Source organism: Macaca mulatta, chromosome 1 (assembly GCF_049350105.2).
Source record: "Macaca mulatta isolate MMU2019108-1 chromosome 1, T2T-MMU8v2.0, whole genome shotgun sequence".
Lineage (NCBI taxonomy): Eukaryota > Metazoa > Chordata > Mammalia > Primates > Cercopithecidae > Macaca > Macaca mulatta.
Window position 1 is genome coordinate 221962243 of NC_133406.1, and position 20868 is coordinate 221983110.

At 47.0% G+C, this 20868-nt stretch overlaps 1 protein-coding gene across 1 annotated transcript in view; it reads right to left on the reverse strand.

Moving 5' to 3' along the window:
- Window positions 1-1920: 1920 nt before the first annotated feature.
- Window positions 1921-20868, reverse strand: part of LOC114673978 (uncharacterized) — a 59937-nt gene continuing 40989 nt past the window's right edge. Inside the window, exons 3-5 of the mRNA XM_077983356.1 lie at window positions 8915-9491; window positions 7511-7627; window positions 1921-4860 (exon numbers count right to left, since the gene is read on the reverse strand). Coding sequence (XP_077839482.1) covers window positions 4792-4860; window positions 7511-7627; window positions 8915-9491 — 763 coding nt within the window. The 3' untranslated portion in view covers window positions 1921-4791. The remainder of the gene's footprint in view (window positions 4861-7510; window positions 7628-8914; window positions 9492-20868) is intronic.

Here is a 20868-nt window from a genome sequence, read left to right on the forward strand (position 1 = left end):
GCCACACTGTTCTAAGTAATTTATGAATGTTAACTCATTTAATACCTTCTAGCTGAGAGAGTAAAAAAATTAGCTTGGATTGAGAAGGTATAAACCTGGCCAGCTGTTGGTCAGTCTGGAATGACAGACATCAGTAAAGCTGGCTGCAAAGTTACTAGGAAACGTATTTCTCCCAAGGACACCCTGCAGCTGTACAAGGTCATGGCAACTCGCATCTTTAAGTGACAACTGCTTTTTTACTCAATGAGAAGAAGCCTTGTTCTCTAAAATCAGACTAATGAAGCTTTGCTGTTTGAAATGTTGTCGGTAGGAATTTTGGAGAGAGATGAAATGTATGAATGAAACACCAGGCTCTTGCCCTGAGGGTCTCAGTCACGTCAACAGAGAGGAAGCCCTGATTTCCAGCCCAGGCACAGAGCTTCGGATAGCGCTTTCTGGATCCAACATTCCGAATCTAGCTTAATTTTGTAGTTTCCAAGGAAATAGAGCTCTGGGTCCAATTTGTGGCCCAGGCTTGATGTTGATTTTTTTTTACACACACTTCTGCTTTGCTTTGAGCCAATCAAAACATTGTTTCATTTACATTTTACCTGAATTCCATCCTGCTCCAAAATTCCATAGTAGCACCATCCTGTCCTTTGTTTGGTTCCTCTGGTGTGTGTTCTCCTTCATTGCAATGGGCCAATAAATCTGATTTTGTCAGGCTACAGGTGGTCTTACATTGATTGGGTTAGAACAGAACTTTGTTTGTTTGTTTTTTGAGACAGAGTCTTGTTCTGTCGCCAGGCTGGTGTGCAGTGGCGCCATCTCGGCTCACTGCAACCTCCACCTTCCGGGTTCAAGTGATTCTCCTGCCCCAGTCTCTCAAGTAGCTGGGATTACAGGCACGTGCCACAATACCTAGCTAATTTTTTGTATTTTTAGTAGTCACAGGGTCTCACCGCCTGCCTCAGCCTCTCAGAGTGCTGGGATTATGGGCGTGAGCCACTGCGCCCAGCCCAGGACAGAACTTTTAATCCTCAATTTCAAGGCTGCCCTCAATAACCCTGAGCTGCCTGTCGCCCCAGTCCAGGCTTCTCAAACTTGAGTTTGCGTCAGGAGCACCTGGAGAGCTGGGTCAAGCATAGATTGTTGGCTCCTGCCTCCCAGGGTTTCTGATTCAGTAGGTCTGGGTGGAACCTTAGAAGCTGCATTTCCAGCAAATTCCCAGGTGATGCTGATGCTGCTGGTTCCAGGGACCACATTTTGAGAACATTGCCCTAATTAACTGCATCATCTTAACATAATAGAGTTGTAAGGATTAAGCAACAAGTGTGTGAAGAACTCAGTTCAAAATTTGGCATGTACCAAATACTCACTAATGTATACTATTACTATTATTTTAAAATAAATGACTCAGATTCTCTGATAATCCACTTCCCCCCTCCCACCACTCCATTCTTTCTTTTAATACAGCGATAAGTTACTCATGTAGTCCTTTAACAGTTTATAGCTGGGGGGCAGGAGGACACAGGCAATCAGTTAATTACAACACAAGGCTGAATGAAATAAGCTCCTTGCACACATTTTGTTGAAAACACAAATTTGGGCTAAGCTCAGTGGCTCACACCTGTAATCTGGGCGCTTTGGGAGGCTGAAGTGGGCGGATCAATTCAGCTCAGGAATTTGAGACCAGTCTGAGCAACATAGTGAAACCCTGTCTCTACAAGAAAATAAAAAATAAGCTGGGCATAGTGGTGCATGCCTGTAGTTCCAGCTATTCCGGAGGCTGAGGTGGGAGGATCACTTGAGCCTGAGAGGTGGAGGATGCAGTAAGCCAGGATCACACCACTGCACTCCTCTAGCCTGCGTGACAGAGTAAGACTCTGTCTCAAAAAAAAAAAAAAAAGAAAAAAAAACACACACAAATTTGGAGGCATATTTTAAACATAGAATTTTGTATATTTGCCCCTACTGAGTATTTTTATCACTGACATTTCACCATATCATTATGAGAAAACCTCCTGAACCAGGAATAGTAGCTATCTCTATGCTGAATTTTGTTGAACAAATTCTATTGTTGTCCATTCTATTGTTGGATATTTAATTTCTTCCAATTGTTACTAATAAATAACTCTCCTCTGAAGGGTCTTGTTATCTAAACTATTTGCTAGAACCACTAGTGACTTCTTTGGTTTGTTTGAGACAGGGTCTCCCTCTGTCACTCAGACTGGAGTGCAGTGGCACGATCACAGCTCACTGCAGCCTCAATCTAATATTTTGGTTATTTTTGTAAAGACAGGGTTTCGCCATGTTGCCCAAGATGGGTCTCAAACTCCTGGTCGCAAGCGATCCTTCCACCTCTGCCTCTCAAAGTGCTGGGATTACAGGTGTGAGTTACGGTGCCCGTCCTGCAAATGACTTCTTAGCCAGAAGGCTTAAAATAGGGAAGAGGACTGGGCCACAGGGCATGAACTTTCAAAAGTCTCTTGACAGCTGTGGTCAAATTTCTCTTCATCGTGGAACAGAAAGGTTGCTGGTAAAAGCTTCCAGATGGTGATATCTGTCATCCTTTTGGTATATTTCATTCATCCTGAGCACCACGCAAAGATGGCGGGGATCTGAGCCGCAGCCCTCTGTCTGTTACCTGACCATCTGTGCTCTTCCCTCCATCTTGCTGCAACCAAATTAACATGGAGATGCGAAATTTCCCGCATGTATCTACCCTTTGAGTCCCTGCTCTGAGGGCAATCTCAGGCCAGTAGTTGCAGTTCAGTGAAGGCCTGAGGTTGGCTTCCTCTCACCGGTCCTTAATGGTGCATGAATTTTTTTTAATGGGTTTCCTATGAAGTGTGAGGCAGTTATTTCCTGGTGACTTTTATTGAACCCAAAGCTTGGCAGAAGTTTGAATAAACCGAGGCAGGTAGTAACAGAGCATGAAGTGGCTAAGTCTGTGGTCAGCCCTCATTTAAAAATAAATCACTTTTCAAAGGGAGTAGTCACCTCCGCTACCATCATCAACGACAAACCAGCCTTACCTGTGCACAGAGAGCCCTCACTGTGGGTGTGCAGCCGCCCTCCCCTGCCCTGTGCCTCGCCTGTGCAGTCCTGCCCTGATTCTAGGGACTTACGTCAATCCCACTCAAAAAAACCCTCCCAGTTGCCCCCAGCTAAAATTAATCTCCCCACCCCTGAGAGCTGTGCTTGGAGCTGAGGTCTTTATACAACTCATCCCACCCATTGCTCACACAGCCCTGCCAACACTTGGTGGTCCCATTTTACAGCCAAGGAAACCGAGGCTCTGAGCAGAGCGGAAACTTGACCAAACAAGAAAGCAACAGAGCCAGGGTTGGAAGGCAGGTCACCTGTCTCTAGAGGTCAGCTGCCTGTCCCTGCCCGTGTCCAAGGGTCATTTGTGAATCATTTGCATGGCTTGGAATATTTTCCTGCTTACATTGCAGATGGAGCCCTGGTATGGCAACCCATGTCTGTTGTGTTCAATTATTACCTGGTGCCTGGAATGCCCCACTTGCCATTCCCTGGATAACCTGGGCTTAGCACAGGGCTGGGCACAGAGCGGGTGCCAGAGATGCTTGAGGAATTGCTTTTTCCTTTTCCTTTTCCTTCCTTCTTCCATCCCTCTGTTACCAGAAGGAATGATCTTGGATGGCAAAGTTTGTTGCAAGAAAAATATTATCGAGGAAGGGGAAATGTCTTCATCTCCACTCTTGTAGATCAACTTTTTGTTTTGTTTTGTTTTGACACAGAGTCTCGCTCTGTTGCCAGGCTGGAGTGCAGTGGTGCCATCTCGGCTCACTGCAACCCCTGTCTCCCAGGTTCAAGTGATTCTTCTGCCTCAGCCTCCCGAGTAGCTGGGATTACAGGTGCGTGCCACCACACCCAGCTAATTTTTGTATTTTTAGTAGAGACGGGATTTCACCATGTTGGCCAGGATGGTCTTGATCTCTTGACCTTGTGATCCTCCCACCTCGGCCTCCCAAAGTGCTGGGATTACAGGCGTGAGCCACTGCGCCCGGCCTGTAGATAAACTTTTTATAGAGGGAGACCTGAATTATCTAAATCACTCATCCCTAAACCCACCATGATCTTAAAGAAAGCAATACAAACTTTAGGTAAGTCAATATCTAATATTCGTAAAAGTTGATGTAGCAGTTTAAGCTATAACATGATATTCCCAGAGTTCCATATGACAAGCACCATCCCCTCCCTTTTCTTCTTTTTCTTTCCTTACGTATTTTCAGAGTTGTCTCCCTGTGCCAAACACCAACCAGGCTGGGGATACAGTGGTGACATAGACAGCCTCAGTTTTCTTGGTGCTCACTACTGGGTCAGGATGACAGACGGCTACTAGTCAAGGACCACCCAATAAGAGGTCACTATTGGCCGGGTGCGGTGGCTCACGCCTGTAATCCCAGCACTTTGGGACGAGGCAGGTGGATCACCTGAGGTCAGGAGTTCAAAACAAGCCTGGCCAACATAGTGAAACCATGTCTCTACTAAAAATATAAAAGGAGTAACCAGGTGTGGTGGCAGACGCCTGTAATCCCAGCTACTAGGAGGCTGAGGCAGGAGAATCGCTTGAACCTGGGAGGTGGAGGTTGTAGTGAGCCAAGATTGTACCATCGGCAACAAGAGTCAGGGCAACAAGAGTGAAACTCTGTCTCAAAAAAAAAAAAAAAAGTCATTATTTAGCATATCTGTAAGACAAATATTGCCTGGATCCTGGATCTGAATTTTCTTCTGCTTCTGGAACAAAACGGTAGGCACCATCACCAGTGTGTGATTTGCTCTTCAGCAGTCGCCCAGGAATTCCACTGCCCCTCCCAGGCTACCGCCTGGTGGCCTCACGGATGCCGTTTCCTGGAAAGGCAAGTGTTGAGTTTAGCTGGGCTCGGGGGGCCTCCCATGGAAAACTGTTGCTCTGTGTGTTGGGCTGAAGTTTACTATTACTCAAACCCAACCATGGCAGTGTTCTTCAAATAGCAGAAAAATAAAACTGATGGATAGACTATTTTCAGTGATCAGTTTTCTGGTACCCACTGCTCTTTGTGCAGGTATATGATAGCGTCTGATCTAGCCCCAAATTAAGTTTAACCCACTGATGTTTCATAATGTTAGCTGCAAAGCCACTTGACCGCACTGGGAGCTTCTGGTCCGGGATATCGGAGCAGGAAGCTGCCCTCAGGGCTGCTAGCTCAGTCATCTTCCCATCTTTCCTATGTCCACAGTCCTCCTGGCCCCTCACTGCTCTGCCCCTGGTAAGCTGACCTCCCTGGCCTGGCACAAGCCATGGTTCTGCAGGGGCTTTGCTTGCCCCTTCTGTCTGCCTGGGCAATGCCTGGTCATCTTTCCCATCTCCCGCTCCATTTGTGCTCTGGGAAGGCTTCCCTGTCCCACGCCTGCTCACCCCAGACCGGCTCAAGCCCCCATTGCAAGCTCGTAGAGCACCAGAGAGCTCCGCACTAATCACAGCTGTGTTTTAATATTCATTGATGGGATCATTTGATTCATGTCTGTCTTTCCCATCAGAATGTGAAACGTCCGAGGGCAAGAATCAGGAAACCGTGTGTGTGCCTGTGCTAATGTATGCATACACGTCGCATATACATGCTTGTATATGTGTGTATGTATGTGCACATGTGTGTACATGTGTATATGTGTGTGTATTCATGTGTGTATGTGTGTTTCCTTAATACTTTCCATTGTCTGGCATGGTGCTTGACACTCACTAAGAACCCAATAAATATTTACTGATTACATGAGTGTATAGCGTTGTATTTCTTTAGGATATTTTCGATAGTAGTGACTTCATTTTAGAAACAGAGTAACTGAGGCCCAAAGATGTGACTTACATCCATCAAGATCCCGAAACTAGAAAGGGGCTGGGCTGGGATTTAAACCCAGGCCTCCGACTCAGCCCAGTGACCTTTGCACGACTCTGACTGCCAGCTCCCCTTGAGGTTTGGCGAGTTAAACAGAAGCAGAAAGTTCAGAGGAAATTTACCGCAAGGCAGAGAGTTTACCAGCAGATGACTTCACCTCTGTGGCAGTGAAAGGCTTTGCAGAAAAACACTGAAAAGAAAATACCTTCGCAATGAATGAGCTGGGCCCGCCTGGCTCAGGCTGACTCACCAAGAAGTCTTCACTTTATAAGGACTTCACTGGGGCTCCCCTAGGCGTGCCTTTCTGCCCTGTATCTAGGTCTGGACAAGGGTAAGTAGGTGAACACAGGCTGCAGGGCTCACAGCCCCGGCTAGACGTGGGCTCTGGCGGCTGTGTGTCCGGAGCCCTTGCCATCTCCTCCTGGTGTGTGCCTCCTCTATGCAGTGCCATCTCTCTAGCCATCCCTAGTGTGTGCTTGTAAATGGGTTGCATTAATAGTACCCACCCAATTTTAGTGGATCTGGTTGCCAGGTGCTCTCCTACATGTCTGGCTTCTGCAAAACCTGACCTGGTTAGGTCTGGGAGTTGAGTGTGTCCTGAGTGCTCACAAGTCCCAGCCACAACCACCACCAGCCCCTGCCTGGTCCTCCTTTCTTTTGGCCACCCCTCTCCTCTTCTATGCTCTTTGCCCTTGAGGTCACTAAGCAGGTCTGGCCACTGTGGCTGGTGTCCTTTGTGGAAATGTGGAGATTCATCCAAGAAACTGTTTTCTGAAGCTCCCCTCCTTCCCTGGGGCCATGGAGCTGTGTTCTCTGCAGATTTGGGGCAAATATTCCTCCCTGGGCAGCACTGCCCAGCCCCTGCCTGGGTCTCCCAACAGCCACCTCTTCATGTGGCACACACTGGGCCCAATCCCATTTCCCTCCTCTCCTTCTGAGCAACCCCCGTCCCTGCGAGCTGCTCATACAAATGGAAGCTCATGTGCTGCCCACTCCCACTGGCGGACCCATCAGACAGTCCTGGGCCATGTTTTGATTGCTGGCAGTGAGAGATATAAAAGGCCTAGCCACTTCCACGCACCCTGAACGCTCTTCACAAACACCTTGGGAGGTCTGATTATTACCCGCCCCTCTCAGAGACAGAGAGGCTGAGGCAGAGAGGCAAAGGAATCTGCCGAAGTCTCACATCCAGAGCAGGCAGGGCCTCACTGATCCCACTCTCCTGCCCCGGTCACCACGGCGTGATGCATTCGCCTGTGAGCTCAGCCTGCAGCAGAGGTTCACATGTGGGGCCAGAAAGGCCCCAAGAACGCTAGGAATGCAGGAAGGGGCCTTGAGGTGACCTCAGGAATTCTTGGCACCTGCCAGGACAAGTGATGGGAATAGCTGGGAGGGTGACATCCCACCTTGGTAGCCAGTCGCCACCAGCAGCATGTATTTGTGCTCCATCAGAGCTGGATAGTGACTAAGCTGAGGGCTGAGGGTTAGGAGGAAAAAGAAAGCATGATGTGGCCCAAGGCCACAAGCTCTCTCAGGGGAGGGAAAGGACAGGTGTGAGCCGAGCAGTGACCCCGCAGTCCCCTGAGAGCCAGTGCCTGCTGCCGTGCGAGGACACTATCTATCATCACCTGGTGTCCGTTCCCCAGGGTGAGGAGCAGACTTCCAGCTTTGTGCCCCATTTCAGCTGTTCCCCAGCTGTGGACCTTGGGCAAGTCACCTCCCTTTCCTGAGCCTCGGAGTCTCATCTGTAAAACAAGAATGTGCGATCCCCTACTTCATAAGGGAGTCGGGAAGATGAAACGAGACAAGAGTCGTACAGAACTTGGCACATTGTGGGTGTTCAGTAAATGCAGGTTTCTCTCCTCCTTTCACCACATGGATAGCAGCGTCAATTTCCACCCGCTTTGAAGAGAGACAAGCCCAAGTTTGAATCATACCTCTACTATTTCCTGGCTGTTTAATCTTGAGAAGCTATTTCCCCTCCCTGAAGCCCAGATTCATCTGTAGCGATGGGAATAACACCAGCACACAGTAGGTCTTTTAGCAAGGATCACCTAAGGTAGCATATCACGATTTCTAACAGTTTTCAAGCTTTTAGCCAAGGGCCCCGGGGCCTGGTGGGACAGGGACCGAGTTGTTGCATTTCCAATGAGCTCTTGGTGATGCTGGTGCTGTGGATCTGGGGACCACACTTTGAGTCAAGTGGTAACAGAGGAGGGCCAATGGAAGTGTGGGGGAGGGGATGGAACAGAGGCAGCAGCTGGAAGACTTTTAGGTGGGCCGTTGCCTGCAGGATGCCACCTGATTGAAGTTGGACCTCAAGAGTATTTGGCAATTAATTAATCTACTTATTTGTGCAACAAGTAAATATTAAGTATCTTTTGCCATTATTTTTAATGCAAGTTAAAAGGACAGGAAGTGACTCCCTGTCCCCAGCACTGATATATTAGGTTGGTGCAAAAGTAATTGCATGAATTACAATTAAAAGTAATGTCAGGTTGGGCACGGTGGTTCACGCCTGTAATCCCAGCACTTTCGGAGGCCCAGGCAGGCGGACCATGAGGTCAGGAGTTGGAGACCAGCCTGGCCAACATGGTGAAACCCCATCTCTACTAAAATATAAAAATTAGCGAGGCGTGGTGGTACACACCTGTAATCCCAGCTACTTGGGAGGCTGAGGCAGGAGAATCGCTTGAACCGGGGAGGCGGAGGTTGCAGTGAGCCGAGATCACGCCATTGCACTCCAGCCTGGGCAATAGAGTGAGACTCTGTCTCAAAAAAAAAAAAAAAAGAAAAAGAAAAAAAAAAGGTAATGGCAAAATCTACTTAATATTTTAGTTTTTTGCCATTACTTTTAATGTGATTACTTTTGCCCCAACCTAATATATCAGTGCTGGGATACAGAGTCAGTTCCTGTCCTCTCGGGGTCTTCGTGCAGAAGGGGTCAGGCAGGTGCTTTTTACACCCCAATCCCCACGAACTGTGGTTGCCTCAGCATAGGCCACCCTGAGTTCTAAGACAGGAGCACTCACCCCAGCTGGAGGGTCAGAGGAGGCCACGCTTGAGGTCCCAAGATGAGGACAAATCACCCTGTGGAGGAGGGCGGGAGACGTGTCCGGGCGGGAGAGATGTCCGGGCAGGAGACGTGTCCGGGCGGGAGAGGTGTCCGGCGGGGAGAGGTGCCCGGCGGGGAGAGGTGCCCGGCGGGGAGAGGTGTCCGGGCAGGAGAGGTGTCCGGCGGGGAGAGGTGTCCGGGCGGGAGAGGTGTCCGGCGGGGAGAGGTGTCCGGGCGGGAGAGGTGTCCGGGCGGGAGACGTGTCCGGCGGGGAGAGGTGTCCGGGCGGGAGACGTGTCCGGCGGGGAGAGGTGTCCGGGCGGGAGACGTGTCCGGCGGGGAGAGGTGTCCGGCGGGGAGACGTGTCCTGCCGGGAGAGGTGTTCGGGCGGGAGAAGGGTCCGGGCGGGAGAGGTGTCCGGCGGGGAGAGGTGTCCAGCGGGGAGAGGTATCCGGGCGGGAGAGGTGTCCGGGCAGGAGAGGTGTCCAGGCAGGTGTGGTGTGGGAAGCAAGTCACACAGACACACAGCCAGGACACAGTCTGTGTCTCCGCCACTGTTTTACAGCCTCATGCGGAGGCTTGGGAGGCAGGGAGAGTTGGGGTCACTGCTGTGCCTTGGCCGCCCTGTGTCACCGACATGCTATGTGACTTCTCTAAGGGACATCCCCTCCGCTTCTGTAAGGTGGAGGTGAGGATGCCTGTCTGAGTGCTTTAGGGAGGAGAAGGCTGAAAGAGACCACAGCAGTCAGGAGTCTGGCTCCCAGCAGGCGGTCAGCTACTCTGAAATTCCCTCCCGAGGACAGGGAAATCCACTGTCCAAGCGTGGCATCCTGATCTCCCTGTGGCCTCCACGAGTGGGCAGGGGTCCCCTGCCCTGTGGTGCTCACCATGCCTCCTCAACCCCAATCAGGTTGTCAGATGAGAAGGGAGAGCATGCCAGGGTCCCAGGGAGACTGGTTTGGTCAGAGGCTCAGCCCCTAAACCCCTTGTCACCTCCTGGCAAGAGACCAGAGACCTGGCTGAGATAACAGGGTTATTGCCGTAAACAGAGTCCTCCAGATAAAGAGAGAAGAATAAGAACCTTGTTTGTCCTCCCCTGGCCCAACACCCAGTAGCATTCTATCTCCCAGATGGCTGGGCTGCAGTGCCCCAGGGCTGACCTGACTTCAGAGCTGCCGCTTGATGCCCACCCTCCTCTGGCCCACTTCCCACTTCCCGCTCCTGACCCCACCGGCGTATCTGTTTATTTTTCCCTTGAGAGTTTATGTATTTTCCCAGAGGATGCAGCGTGGTGTAGGAGAAAGGGCATGGGAGTCCACAGCAGATCTGAGTTTGGATCTCTGGGATCCAGTCCTCTGGGCAGGCTGCTTACCTTGGGGGTGACCCACTGTCCTGATTTGCCTGGGACTAAAGGGGTTCCCAATACATGGGACTTTCAGTTTTAGAACTGGGACAGTGCCAAGAAACTGGGGATGAGCTGGTCGCTCTGTTTACGTCTCTGAACCTCAATTTGCTCTTATCTAAAGCCAGGATAGTTACTCTGTGTCGGAGGCCGACATGGGATAATGCAGGGAAGCATCGAGCACATGGTGAGTCCTCAGTGATGGTTTTGGTTATTTATTTATCTGCTTGGAGGAAATTGCAGGGCCTTGACCTTGCATTTCTCACCTCCCTATTCCCAGGAACTTTTCTCAACAGTGCATTTGAGAACTCACTAAACCCATCTGTTGTGCTTTGCCCCAAATTGCTTTTGATTGACAAAGCTCAAGCAATAAACAGAGACAGCTTACTAAAGGGAGACAGATGGAAAACCAGGAGACTGGGCTCACTCTTGACTCTGCACTAAGTTACTGTGTGACCTTGGGGAAGTTGCTTTGCCTCTCTGGGCCTCCATTTTTCCATCTACAAAATGCAAGATTGGACTGGATAGTGCTAAGTGTACCTTCCAGCTCTAATATGTCGTGATCCTGTAGTTCTGATGCTCATTACCCTGTGAGCTGCAATGGGGGAGTTAGGAAGGGAGGGAGGTCTGGTTGATACTGGTACAGGGGTGAGGGGGGAGGAGGGACAAACTTCTGGTGCCTCCACAAGCAGCAACTAAAATATGAAAAATGGCATTAGATGGACAATGACAAAGGCAACTTAAAGACAGTGCAATTGGTTGATGTCTGCAAAGCAGCCTGGGACCAGGCCCCTGGGCATTCCTTTACTTATTCCTTTGTTCATTCATCTGTTCCTTCATTCCTCTCTTTATTTGTTCTTCATTTATTCATTCATTCTTCTGCTGAGTGACGTCATAGCATAACAATGGATAGCATGGACTCTGAAGCCAGTTTGCCTGGGTTCAAAGCCCAGCTCTGCCACTTAGTTCTGTGACCCTGACAAGTACCTTGACTTCTCTGTGCCTCTGTTTCCTGATCTGTAATCAGTGTCGTGCATTTGGAAAGTGTTATATACATGTTTGCAATTATTGTTTGTTTATTCTTTCACCATTTACTAGGAGACGGCTGTGTGACAGGCGCTGGGCTGGGCGGCCACCAGGGAATCAGGGGAAGTCACAAAGGGTTAAATAGGTAATTACTAAGTCATGTGGTCAGCGTTGTGGTGCAGGTAAGCACAGGGTGCTATGGAAACGCAGAGGAAGGGCACCTAACCTGGATGGGATGGGCGTGAGAGGAGGAGTGTTCCAGAAAGACTTCCTGACAGAGGTGGTATCTGACCTGGGTTATCCTGTGAGCTGCAATGGAGGAACTGCAGAGGTTAGCCAGGAGTGAATGGGGTGGGGTGATGGGAACCTCTTGGAGGGGAACAGCTTGGAGAGGAGAATACGGATATTCAGGGAACAGATATGGTTTGGTGTTGCCTGCGGCGGGATGGGTGTATTACTCCGTTTTCATGCTGCTGATAAAGACATACCTGAGACTGGGTAATTTATAAAGAAAAAGAGGTTTAATGGACTCACAGTTCCATGTGGCTGGGGAGGCCTCACAATCATGGCAGAAGGCAAAAGGCACGTCTTACATGACAGCATACAAGACAGAAGGAAAACCAAGCCAAAGGGGTTTCTCCTTATAAAAATCATCAGATCTCATGAGACTTATTCACTATCACGAGAACACTATGAGGGAAACCACCTCTGTGATTCGATTATCTCCCACCAGGTCCCTCCCACAAACATGGGAATTATGGGAGCCACAATTCAAGATGAGATTTGGGTGGGGACACAGCCAAACTGTATCAGTGAGGGAGGTGGCAGGTGAAACTGGAGGGAGAAGCAAAGCCTTGACTATGCTGGACATTCCAGGACTGCTAAAGAGGAAATATTTTATCAGCTGGGCTAGTGTTTCCAACCTTTAGAAGCATGCTGGAAATAAACCCTCCATTATATGGAGATTTATTTATCACTAAGTTATGTACGTGCACTACTGTACACATGTATCATGTACACTATAAGACACACAAAAATAGAAAAATGAAAAACATGAGATAAAAAAATACATGTAGGTTGGGCATGGTGGCTCATAGCTGTAATCCCAGTGCTTTGGGAGGCAAAGGTGGGAGGATCACTTGAGGCCAGGAGTTCAAGACCAGCCTGGGCAACATAAGGAGACCCCATCTCTATAATAGTAATAATAATAATAATAATAATAAAATTAGCCAGGCATAGTTGCACACACCTGTAGTCCTAGCTACTCGGGAGGCTGAGGCAGAAGGATTGCTTGAGCCCAGGAGTTTAAGGCTACAGTGAGCTATGATGAGAAAAAAAGGAATACATATAAACAGAACTTCTGCTACTCTTTCTCCCTAGGCCAATGGCTTTTCCTATGTGTCCCCGGATTCCCCTCCTCCCCACTTTGGAGCTTACTGCTTAATACCATGGGGTGCATGAAGGGATGGTAAGTGGAAGACAGCAGGTTTTTTACCTTTAAAAGACCACTTATATATTTATATTCACTGGTATTCCTATAGTCATCAAAATGAAGACATAGCTGTCTATTATTAACATCAAAAGGTGCTAATCTCTTAAACAGAAAAGTTGTAGGGAGACCAACCATCCCAGTTTGCCCAGGACTGAGTGGTTTCCTGGATCACAGGAGCTTCAGTGCAAAAGCCAGGACAGTCCCAGGTGAACTGGCCACCCTAGTTGTATGTCTAGAACAATCCCATTTGGTGAAAAACATAAATGTGACCAGGTGTGGTGGCTCACGCCTGTAATCCCAGAACTTTGGGAGGCTGAGGCGGGCGGATCACGGGGTTAGGAGTTTGAGACCAGCCTGGCCAACGTGGTGAAACCCCATCTCTATTAAAAATACAAAAATTAGCTGGTTGTGGTGGCTACTCCGGAGGCTGAGGCAGGAGAATCGCTTAAACCTGGGAGGTGGAGGTTGCAGTGAGCCAAGATTGTGCCACGGCACTCCAGCCTAGGAGACAAGAGCAAAACTCTGCCTTGGAAAAAAAAATAGAAAAAAGAAAAACATAAATGAACATTTAGGAAAGGGTCAGAAGGCTGGTGGTCCAAAATGTTAACATTGGTTATTGCTGGATGGTGATGGGCTTTTGATTTAAGTTAAAATTTGTTTTTACTTCTATTTATTAATGTGTTTTTGAGTTTTGCTTGCTTGTATTAAACATTTTTTGACATGGTATAGGTACTGTTGTGTGACTTTTAAGACCTGAAAAACAAAGTTGAGAGTCCATTGGCCAGCGGGGCCGAGTGTGGTGGGGAGGCAGGACCAGCTGCAGGGGAGGGATGAGGAGGCTGGAGAAGATGATAAGAAATGAGAAGGGGCTTGGACTTGGTAGTGGCGGTGAGGAGGGAAGAGAAGATGGGTTGGAGAGATCAATGAGAGAGAGACTCCACAGGGCTCAGTGACTGACTAACCAAGCGGAGACTGAAGGAGAGGCAGAGTTGAAGATACCTGTAAGTTTCTGGGTGGTGTCTTAACTAAGCTGGATCATTCAGGATAAACAACTGTTTTGAGAAGGAGGTTATATAAAGGTGGAGGCTCTGGGAGGCTGGGGACATGCTGTTCATTTGGTTTTGGACACACTGAGGTGCCCTGCCCAGGGGACACCCAAGAGGAGGTACAGGAGTGGGATTTATCACAGGAACTCAGGGAACTGGCTATATACTGGCCGGTTTCTTTAAAGCCACTATTATCAGCGCCTTCTCTTTGAAAGTCCTCCAGTGACATGCTCCTCCGGCCTGGAAGTCCCATCTGATTCATGGCCTGGTTTGAAAGAAGTTAAGTCTTAAGGCACACTAGAGTAATCCATCGCTATCACTCTTCTGCAGCAAAGATGACTCATTTTCATCATATAGAAAATTGCTCTTTTCTCTCTTTGAGTTGAAAGAACTTGTGTATTCTTTTATCTTTTTTTTTTTTTTTTTTTTCTTCTCCAGAATCAGTGTGGTGACTTCAATCCTTTGAAATATATTGAGACTTGTTTACAGCCCAGCCTTTGGCATATCTTGGTGCATGCTTTGTGTGCCCTTGAAAATACTGTGTACTCTGTTGTTGGGTGGGGTGTTCTATAAATGTCACTTAATTCAAGTTGGTTGACAGTGTTCAAGTCTTCTGGATCCTTGGTGACTTTCTGTCTACCTGTTCTATCAATGATGGAAATGTTGACATTTCAGACTCTAAGTATGGATTTGTCTGTTTCTCTTTTCAGGTGTGTCAGTTTTTGCTTGAAGTATTTTGAAGCTCTGTTATTAGGTGCATACATATTTAGAAGGGTTACATCCTCTTGATTAATTGATCCCTTTTTCATTAATAAATGTCCTTCTTAATCTCTGATAATAACCCTTGTTCTTAAGTCTACTATATTTGGTGTTATTATAGCCACTTCAGCTTTCTTAAAATTAGTGTTTTCCTAGTATATATTTTGTCATCTTTTTGTATTTAACTCATCTGTGTCTTTATATTTAAAGTGGGTTTCTTGTAGACAGCATATAACTAGGTCTTGTTTTTTTTAAACTCCAATGTGACAATCTCCATCTTTAAATGTAACTATTTAGATAATTTGCTTTTAATGTAATTATTGATATGATTAGGTTTAAATACTCCATATTTCTATTTGCCTTCTGTTTATCCCATCTCCTCTTTGTTCCTTAATTTCCATTTTGGCTCCTTTTGATTAATTATTTTTAAAAAATGATTCCATTTTATTTTTACTATTTTTTTTTGGTGGTTGCTTTAGGTTAATGATATGCATCTTTAGGATCCTGGTGTGTGGCTCATGCCTGTAGTCCCAGCAACTCAGGAGGCTAAGACAGGAGGATCACTTGAGCACAGGAGGTTGAGGCTACAGGGAGCCATGATCATGCCACTGCACTCCTGCCTGGATAATGGAGGGAGGTCCTGACTCCAAAATAATAATAATAATGATAATAATAATAACATGCTCTTTAACTTATAATGTTCACAAAACATTATGCCATTTTACATATTTGTCAGTCAGGGCTCAATCAGAGAAACAGAACTGCTGAGAGAGCTTTATTATAGCAAATTGTCCTTATACAATGATATGGAGTTGGCTAAACAGTCTATAAAAGGCTATTTTTTGTGTGTCTGGTGCTGCTATACTGACAGTGCAGAGGAGGTAACTGGGAAGGGGAGATGTATTTAAATTGGGAAAGAATAGGAAAAGAGCTGCAACAGACTAGAACTTGCGTGCCATCTCTCACCTCTTCCATGAGGCCAACTTCAATGATAACATAACCTATAAGAGAGGGTGAGGCTTTTCAACATGAAGCTAAACACACACTTGGGTCAGGAGTCAGGGACATTGAAGGATGACCTAGTGGGAACTGGGAGAGCTGTGGGCCCAGCTGCTGCCTCATGACAATGAGGTGACCCAGCAGTTAAGTGACAATATATGTGAGCTGCAGCAGCACCTGGTGTCCCTGCCCCAGCTTTCTGAGACAAAAAAAAAAAAACAACAAAAAAACAAGAACAAAATCAAAATGTAAGCAGCTACTGCTTTGCTCTACCTTGCAAATGTTGTGCAAATGTCTCTAGTGATCCACGCTAAATCAAAACTATATAGAGAAAGGAATTCCAAGAAATGTAGCTAAGCTTAATTGACACAACAAAAATAAATTACAACAGATAATGTAAGAAACTTAGAAATACTTCCATTCCCCATTCTATTTTGTGTGATATTGTTTTAATATATTTTGCTTTTATCTACCTTATAAACCCCCATACATTGATATTATTTTTGCTTTAAATAGGTATATTTTTAAGAAGTTGAAAAATGAGGGGAAAACCTTTTACATCTACTGACATATTTCCCATCTTTGGCACTCTTTAGCCCTTTGTGTTGATTCACGTTTCCACCCAGTATCATGTATCTTTCACTTGAAAAATTTCCTTTACTATTTCCTGTAGTACAGGTCTGCTGGTGACAAATTCTCTCAGCTTTTGTTTGCCTGAAAGAGTTTTTATTTCTTTTTGTTTTGTTTTGTTTAAAGGGTATTTTTGCTGGATGTAGAATGCTAGGTTGATAGTTTTTTTTTTCCGTACTTTACAGAGGTTCCATTGTCTTCTGACTTGCATAGTTTTTGATGAGAAATCTGTGAATTTTTGTCATAATTTATCTGTATGTAACATGTCTTTTTTTCTTGTGTACTCTTAAGATTTTCCAGCTGGGTGCAGTGGCTCAAGCCTGTAATCCCAGCACTTTGGGAGGCCAAGGTGGGTGGATCACGAGGCCAGGAGATTGAGACCATCCTGGCTAACATGGTGAAACCCTGTCTCTACTAAAAATACAAAAAATTAGCCGGGTATGGTGGCGGGCACTTGTAGTCCCAGCTAATCGGGAGGCTGAGGCAGGAGAATGGCGTGAACCCAGGAGGCGGAGCTTGCAGAGATCGTGCCACTGCACTCCAGCCTGGGCGACAGAGCGAGACTGCATCTCAAAAATAAATTAAAAAAAATAAAAATAACAATAAAAATAAATAAATAAATAAATAAATAAAAAGGATTTTCTTGTTATCACTGGTTTAAGCAATTTGATTATGATATACTTTGGTGTGGAGTTTTACCTTTATTCTGATTGGGGTTTGTTGAGCTTCTGGGATCTGTGGGTTTATTGTTTTTATCAAATTTAGAAAATTTCCAGCCATTATTTCTTCAAATATATTTCCTGTTACTTTCTCTCTCTTCCCCTCTCCTTCTTGAACTTCAATTACATATATGTTAGACCATTTAATGTCTTTTTTCAGGTCACTAAGCTCTTCTCATTTTTCCCTCCAGGCTTTTTTATTCTCTCTGTGCCTCACTTTAGATAAATTCTGCTGCTATAACTACAGGGCCAATGAGCTTTTCTTCTGCAGTGTTTGATTTCCTGGGAATCCTATTTAATGAATTTTTCATTTTAGACTTATATTTTTTCCCCTTTAGAAGTTCCACTTAATTCTTTTTTGTATTTTCAATTTTTCTTCTCATTATGATAATCTTTTCCCATAAATACTTCAAACATACTTGTGATAACTGTTTTGACATATTTGTGTACTAGTTCCATCATTTCTGTTATTTCTGGGTACACTTCTATTGACTCATTTTTCTTCTGACCATGGGTCACGTTTTTCTGCTTCTTGGTATATATAGTAAGTTTTGACTGGATGCTAGATTTTGTGAATGTTACATTGTTGAGAGTCTCAATTTTGTTGTCTTCCTTTAAAATAATGCTGGGCTCTGTTTTAACAGGTACCTAAGTTACTTGCAAGTCAGCTTGATCCCTTTGAAGCCTAAGCTTTGATGTGGCTGGTCTGAATGGGCCTTCGTGCTAGGGATAGCTCAGCTTGTGGTTAAGGCCTGACCTCTATGGAATCTCCACTGAATAGAGTTTTTCTCCTCCTTCTCCTCCATCTCCTCCTTCTCCTCCTTCTCCCACTTCTCCCCCTCCCCCCCTCCCCACTTCTCCCCCTCCCCTTCCCCCTTCTCCCCCTCCCCTCCCCCTCCTTCTCATTCTCCTCCTCCTCCTTCTTCTTATTCTTCTTCTTCTTTCTTCTTCTTTCTCCCTTCTCCTTCCTTCTCCCTCCTTCTCCCTCCTTCTCCCTCCTTCTCCCTCCTTCTCCCTCCTTCTCCCTCCTTCTCCCTCCTTCTCCTCCTCCTCCTCCTCCTCCTCCTCCCTCCTCTTCTTCTTCTTCTTCTTCTTCTTCTTCTTCTTCTTCTTCTTCTTCTTCTTCTTCTTCTTCTTCTTCTCCTCCTCCTCCTCCTCCTCCTCCTCCTCCTCCTCCTCCTGCTCCTGCTTCTTCTGCTTCTTCTGCTTCTTCTGCTTTTTCTTCTTTTGAGACAGGGTCTTACTATGCTGCCCAGGCTGGTCTCAAGCTGCTGGGCTCAAGTGATCCTTGATCCTTGGCTTCCCAAAGTACTAGGATTATAGGTGTGAGCTACCATGCCCAGCCTTGACTGGGTTTTCAATGAGTTCTTACCACTCTAAATGACTGCAGTGTCTCCTGGTCTGTGCCAACTCTGGGAATTGTTCAGCTTGCAAGTTTCCAGCTGTTCTTTGCCCAGTCTCACAGGGTTTGATCCCATGTATGTGTGACCTAGGACTCAGCAACAACTCAAAAACATCCCATGCGGATTTCTGGAGTTTATTTTCTGCACAGTGTCTTCCTTTCTGGAACTGTGCCACACACCTTCTGGCTGAATCCCTGAACTCCAATCTCCATATCCTCAGTTCTGCAAGAGTCCTATATTCTGCTTAGTATGCCTCGCCCCAAACCGTGATCTGGAATATAACTCTAGGAAGAAAACCAAGGCAAACACAGGGCTCCTTTCATTTTTTATCTTCTCTCAGGAGTCACGTTAAATCATTCCTGTTTCTCAATGATTGTAAAAAGTTATTTCATGGATTTTGTTCAGTTTTTTTTTTTTTTTTTTCTTTTTGAGAGTCTGGGAGACTCTTGTCACCCAGGCTGGAGTGCAGTGGCATAATCTCGGCTCACTGCAACCTCTGCCTCTCCGGTTCAAGTGATTCTCATACCTCAGCCTCTAAGTAGCTGGGGTTACAGGCGTGTGCCACCATGCCCCTCTAATTTTTTTTTTTTTTGTATTTTTAGTAGAAACGGGGTTTCACCATGTTAGCCAGGCTGGTCTCCAACTCCTGACCTCAGGTGATCTGCTCACCTCAGCCTCTCAGAGTGCTGGGATTACAGGTGTGAGCCACCGCGCCTGGCTGGTTTTGTTCAGTTTTTAGTTGCTTAGGGTGGGAAGGTAAGTCCAGTCCTTGTTACTTCATCACAGCCAGAAGCAGAAGTCAGGAACTGATATGTAGAAAAGCCATTGAATGGCTCCATTTAAATGCTGTTCCTCTCTCATGAAGCGTTTCTTAATTTCTGTCTCTTCTGTGTGTATTACCATCACATTCTGCCTTGACATATTAATATAATCACATACATATCTGACAGTCTCAATGGACTATAAGGGGCTCAAAAGTGGGGATGGGGTCTCTCCCTTCTTAGTGTTAGTAACTTTCTTGAGCCTAGCATGTGATAGGCCTTTAGAAAGTGAGGCTGGATTTCCTTCTGTGGCTTACCAGTGAACTGAAGTGACCCCGATGAGGCAATGGGTATCTCAGGCTGAAACTCAGGAGGACTGGCTCTCTCTCCTGTGTAATCACCAGTAGGCAGAGCCCCAGGTAAAATCATAAGGGTGCACAGTTCTCCCTTATTAGGCGAGGAAGTGGAGGATTGGTTAAAAGAATCCAGGCCTGTCCAGACTTGCAAAACACATCATCCTGACATTAGAATCCACAAAGCCTCTGGTTTTGATGCAGTGGAAGGGCTTGCCCACGAGTGCCCTGACGGTGTCAGATAATCCTCCACAGGGGGACCAGACCAAACTCCGAGGGGCCGAGTGTCCAGGAGCTGAGGCTGCTGCTGCTCCTGCCCACTTCTTTAGAATGGAATGAGGACAGGGAGTGGCAAGTCCTGGCCACTAGTCTTAGCTTTGTGACCTTGACCAGCTGACTTGGTTTCCTCAACTGCAGAAAAGGGCCTCAGACACGATGGTCTCTAACACTCTTTTCCCGCCCTGAAGAGCTGGATTCTAGCAACTGATGATTGATGGTCCTGGAAGCCTGTGATTCCTTCAGTTACTGATTCTGGGATGCTAGTAATTGATGGTTCCGAGACACTGGATTTCTGTGGCTCTGTGATTAGAACAGTCTGTGGCTCAAACAATCCATGAGGCTGCGGCCCTCACGCTCTATGGTTCGGATGGCCACAGTCAGTAATGATTCTGTGCACTCTGCAGCGTGCCTCCATGACCCTGGAGCATCCACTGCTCTGGTCTCCATCAGTAGCCATGGAACGGTTGTTCCTAGGATCCAGTCTTCTGTCTGCTCAAGAAGAACCCAAATCTGCTCCCCATTCATTGTTCCCAGGGTCATTAATTCTGAGTGATTCACTTACAGGAGCCAGGGAGAAACAGAGGTGCGGGGAATGCCAGCCCGGATGCCCTTGGTCTGAAAGGGTTGAATTGTCTGCCTGCCTGAGACAGCCATTGTGCTTGGCTGTCTGGTGAGGGCCGGGCTGGGTTGAGCTGGCAGCAGGGCCGGGCACCGCAGCACCGTGCCCATTCTAGGGAAAGGTTCTGCCCTCTCAGCCCATCATCCGGCATGTGGCTTCTTTAGTGATACTGGGCCCTGCCAGGAGGGGTGAGCAGGAGGGCAGAGGAAGAGCCCATTGCCGATTCTGCTTGCCCGGGTTCTTGGGGCTACTTCTTACTGGGTTGTGCCTGTTTTGCCATCCCTGGGTGATGCCCCTGATTCTTCCCGGTTCCTAACCTGACTCTGCCTGGGACACGCGCTGTGGCTCTCTGGAGGTCTCTGGACCCGGCTGTGCTGGCCTAGCTGGCATCCCTTGCTGTGTGTTTGTTTCTATTTTATTTCTCTCTAAATGAGGAGTAGGAT